The sequence below is a fragment of the Otolemur garnettii genome, unplaced genomic scaffold (genome assembly GCF_000181295.1).
Source record: "Otolemur garnettii isolate 467f Iridium unplaced genomic scaffold, OtoGar3 scaffold00041, whole genome shotgun sequence".
Lineage (NCBI taxonomy): Eukaryota > Metazoa > Chordata > Mammalia > Primates > Galagidae > Otolemur > Otolemur garnettii.
Window position 1 is genome coordinate 7854893 of NW_003852436.1, and position 4724 is coordinate 7859616.

The 4724-nt window shown below is 40.7% G+C and overlaps 1 protein-coding gene across 1 annotated transcript in view; it reads left to right on the forward strand.

Moving 5' to 3' along the window:
- The window catches only part of ARHGAP10 (Rho GTPase activating protein 10), a 293594-nt gene that overhangs the window by 132849 nt on the left and 156021 nt on the right, over nt 1-4724 (forward strand). The window contains exon 13 of the mRNA XM_023513448.1: nt 4534-4551. Coding sequence (XP_023369216.1) covers nt 4534-4551 — 18 coding nt within the window. The remainder of the gene's footprint in view (nt 1-4533; nt 4552-4724) is intronic.

Consider the following 4724-nt stretch of genomic DNA (forward strand, 5'->3'; position numbering starts at 1 on the left):
ACAAATACCACAGCTTGTTAATCTTTTCCTCAGTTGATGGGCATTTAGGTTGATTCTGCATCTTGGCAATTGTAAATTGAGCTGTGATTAACATTCTAGTGTAGTTATCTTTATGATAAAATGATTTTTTTTCTGCATCAATTTTGAAGCTTAGTTTAGCAGGATATAGAATTCTTGGCTGAAAACTATTTTGTTCAATATGGATAAAAGTAGCTGATCATTCTCCTCTTGTTTGGAAAGTTTCAACTGAGAAGTCCACTGTCATCCTGATGCGTATGACCTTTTAGATCAATTTGCACTTATTCCTCCTGCACAAAGTCCTCTTGACTTTGACAGCCTCATGACCATATGTCTTTGAGGTGATCTATTTGTGTTGAGATGACTGGGACTTTAATATCCCTCTAAAAGGAGTGTTTTGTGATTTTCAGTGATACTCAGAAAGTTTTCATTTATGATAACCTCCAGTATGTTTTTCATTCCTTTCGAACATTCTTCTTTCCCTTCAGGAATAGCTATAATTTATATGTTTGAACACTTCGTGAAGTCCTATAATTCTTTGGGCAAATATTCTGCTTTCTCTCTCTCCTTTTCTGCTCCTCTAACTGCCTGGGTTAGTTCAAGAGCTTTATCTTCTAGCTCTGAGATTCTTTCTTCTCCATGGTCTAATCTGTTGTTAATGCCTTCTTCTGCATTTTTCAGTTTCCTGATTGCTTCAGTTCTTTAAGCTCTGCCATATCCTTTCTATATTCTTCATATCTTTCATCCATTTTTTGGTTATGTTTTTCCAGTTTCTCATCAATTCCATTTATTGTTTTTGCCATCCATATTTTAAATTCCCTTTCTGTCATTTTTGTTAATTTTTTATAAGTGAAATGCTGTGCAGTTATTACCTCATGATCCCTTGGCGGGGGATGTTGCTCTATCCTGAGTTTTCATCTGACCAGAATTTTTCTGTTAGTTCCTTCTCATGTGTATTTTCTTCTTATTCATTTCTTTCCCCTGGTTTTTTCTTCTGTCTTCTTTGCTTTAAATTACTGTGTGTCAGAGAGTAGGTGTTGAAGTGGCCTTTTGGTATAAAGAGCAAGACAGGAGAAAGAGAAGTAAAAGATAAAGGCAGGTGGGGGGAAGAAGGGGTGGAGGAAGGAAAGAATTGAAGAAAGTGAGAGATAGAGGGCAGTAAGAGAGAAAGAGTGACAGGAGACATGGTGGTGTTCGGTGGGCTGCTTTTACCACACCCACGGCACTAGGACTTTGTTGGGGGGGGGGCATCGAGCTTGATGGGTCCCTCAAAGTTAAGAGATCTTTCCTAGCCTGGGAAAAAGCAAGATCCCTACCTCTGCCAAATACAGAAATAAATCAGCGGTATATTGCTGTAGGGATTTACCAATACCTTCTTTCTAAAGGCCAAAGGTAGAAAGATAAACCCCAAACCATAAACTCATGGTATCCTTGAGCCAGACCAATGCCATGACCCCCTAGCCCTCAGAGAAGAGAAAAAAATTAAAAAATAGATAAAAATTAAAAATATAATTTTGTAAGATAAAGAAGAAAAGGATATCTTATGTGTTGTATGAGACATTTATGTGGGAAAAATGAGAAAAGTTGAAAAATCTTTACCAAAAGAGAGAAAAGGAAGAGAAATAAAAAAGGAAGAATAAAAGTGGTTTAAAACTCCTAACAAAAATGAAGGAGACCTTACTATTGAAAAAAGTAGAAATAAAAAAATAAAAATATAACCAACAGCTAAACAATAAATAGCAACAAGAATAAAGAAGAAAAATACAAAAAAACTAAGGAATAAAAAAGGAAAAGAAGGAAAAATGTAAAACTCTCTGTGTGTGTTGCAATATATTGCCTGTACGCCAGGTGGCACTGTGGTGTTAGGAGATGGAGGAAACACACTAGATTTTCTGTGTGTGATTGGGGTCGGGAGCCACGCTCTAGTTGCAAAGGTGGCCAGATCTTGTCTTCCTGACTTCCTTGTTCTCAATCTGGGCCTATTTGCTTCATCAACATTCAGATCTCATATGACTAGGGTCTTAGAGCTCTCACCAGACTTCTCTTGAGGCCTGTCAGATAGTGTCCCTTAACAACAAAGTGTCCCTCCTGGGCAGTGCACTGGCACTCAGCTCACCACAATGATGGCCACTTGAGCTCAGCAGGCACACCAGAGCCAGCAGAGCACTAGGATCCTGTGGACTGTTCTTGCCCTGGGTGGTCTTCCCAAAATGGTAAGCCCTGCCAGCAGCAAAGCCTATAGGAGTGCCTGACATTCAACGCTGCCTGCCCGATCCTGTTCGAGTCTACTCTCTGCTCCAGTGAGCAGCCCAGTGCAAAATCCAAATACTGTAGAACAGCCCTTTCCTGTCTGCAGCCCTCCACAGGACAGTGGGACAGCCAGCTGGCTTCTGGCTTCTGCCAGTACCAAGCACCTATCCTCTGTGTAGGTTTTCCTCAGTTCCAGACCTCTTTGTTGGCTCCTGAAGTCTTTTGCCGCATCAGTATGCCCCCAGAGTGATGTTTCTGTGCAGATTCTCCCTGTCACAGGTGGCTGAAGGCCACTTTCCCCTGTTTTGCCCCAGTAGCTGTCAAGGAGATGTCTCTAGTCTGCCATCTTGCTCTGCTCCCCCACACCCTGTTTTACTTTACTTTTTTACTTTGCTTTATGTTATATTTTATTGAGACCAAGTCTTACTCTGTTGCCCTGGGTGGAGTGCCATATCATCATACTTACAGCAACCTCAAACTCCTAGATTCAAGTGATCCTATTGCCTTAAACTCCCTAGTCACTGGGACTATAGGTATGTACCACCAGGCCTGGCTAGTTTTTTCTAATTTTAGTATAGATGGGTCTCCATCTTGCTCAGGCTAGTCTTGAACTCCTGACCTCCAGCAATCCACCTGTGTTGGCCTCCCAGCGTGCTAGGATTACTGGTGTGAGCCACTGCACTTGGCCCCCTTTCAGTCTTTTCATAACTATTTGCAGCCAGTTCTCGCCTATCTTTAGTCCGTTCTCTAGCCAGCAGCCAGAGTGTTCATGTATAGTTTTAATCTGATCTTGCTATTCTTCTGCTAAAAACCTTCACTGGTGCATAGGATAAATCAAATCCTTCTGTGGCCAGGAGACCCTGTTGCTGGACCTGGGTCTGCTCCCCTTCTTTCCGGTGTGCCACCCTCTGACCGGCTCATAGGACCAGTGAAGGGTTGATTCTGGCTCCTCCAGAGCCAACTTTCTCCTCTCTTGTGTGCCTTTTCAGCTCAGTGGATGACTCTGAACTTAAAAAAAAAACCTTTTTTTTAGAGACTTCATTTTTAAGAGCAGTTTTAGGTCCACGGCAAAGTTAAGAGGAAGATGCAGAGACTTTCGCTACTCCCCTGCCCTACACATGCATACTGTCACCATTTTTACCACTCGGCTCTTCTTGTTAAAATTGGTGAACTTAATTTGACACGCCATTATCACCCTAATCTACAGTTTGCAGGTACCAGGGCTTATTTGGGGTTGTACAGTCTATAGATTTGGACACATACATAACGATATGTATCATTGTATCACACAGGGTGTTTTCATTGCCCTAAAAATCCTCGGTGCTTTGCCTATTCATTGCTTTCCCTCTAATCTGTAGCAATGAATGGTCTTTCCCATCTCCGTACATTTTCATTGAGTAACGTACATTTAAGGTTCTTACTATGTGTTTTCATGGCTCAAAAGCTCATTTCTTTTAGTGCTGAATATCCTTAATTGTCAAGATATATGAGAGTTTATTAATCCATTTACCTACTCAATGACATGTTCGTTGCTTCTGAGTTTTTGCAGTTATAAATAAAACTGCTATAAATACCCGTGTGTAGGTTTGTGTGTGGACAGAAGTTTTCAGCTCCTCTGGGTAAGCAATGGGTCCTATAGTAAGAGACTTTTTTTTTAGACCAACCGTCTTCCAAAGTGTCTGTAACAATTTCATTCCCAGCAGCAACAAAGAAGAGTTCCTACTGCTCCATATCCTCATCAATAGTTGTTATTGTCAGTGTTTTAGATTTTGGGCTATTCTAATAGGTGTGATATACGGTATCTCATTTATTTTGCATTTTCCTCATGATATAGGATGGGGGCTTCTTTCCTTAGGCTTATTTGCTACTTGTAGGTTCATATGCATACACTGCATGACCCAGCAATTGCACTTCTGGGTATATAGTCCAATGAATTGAAAGGATGGACTTGAACAGATAACTTGTACATTTGTGTTCGTGGCAGCGTTACTTGTAATAAACAAAAGGAAAGCAGCCCAAGTGTTTATGGATGTATGAATGGATAAATAAGACATGTCATACGGTATACACACAGTGGAATGTTAGCCTTAAAAAGGAGGAAATTCTGACACATGCTCCTACATGAATGAAGCTGGAATATATTATGCTGAGTGAAATAAGCTGGTCATAGAAAGACAAACAGTGTCTAATCCCACTCACGTGTGATACCTACAGTAGTGCAATTCATACAAATAGAAAGTAGAATGGTGGTTGGCAGGGGCTGAGGAGAGGCGGCAATGGAGAGTTATTATTTAATGGGTATCGAGTTTCATTTCTGCAAGATGAAGAAAGTTCTGGAGTTTCAGTTTTGCAAGATGGTGGTGATGGCTGCACACAATGTGAATGTACCTAGTGCCGCTGAACTACACGCTTAAAAATGGTTAAGATTGTAAAATTTATATTATATGTATTTTACC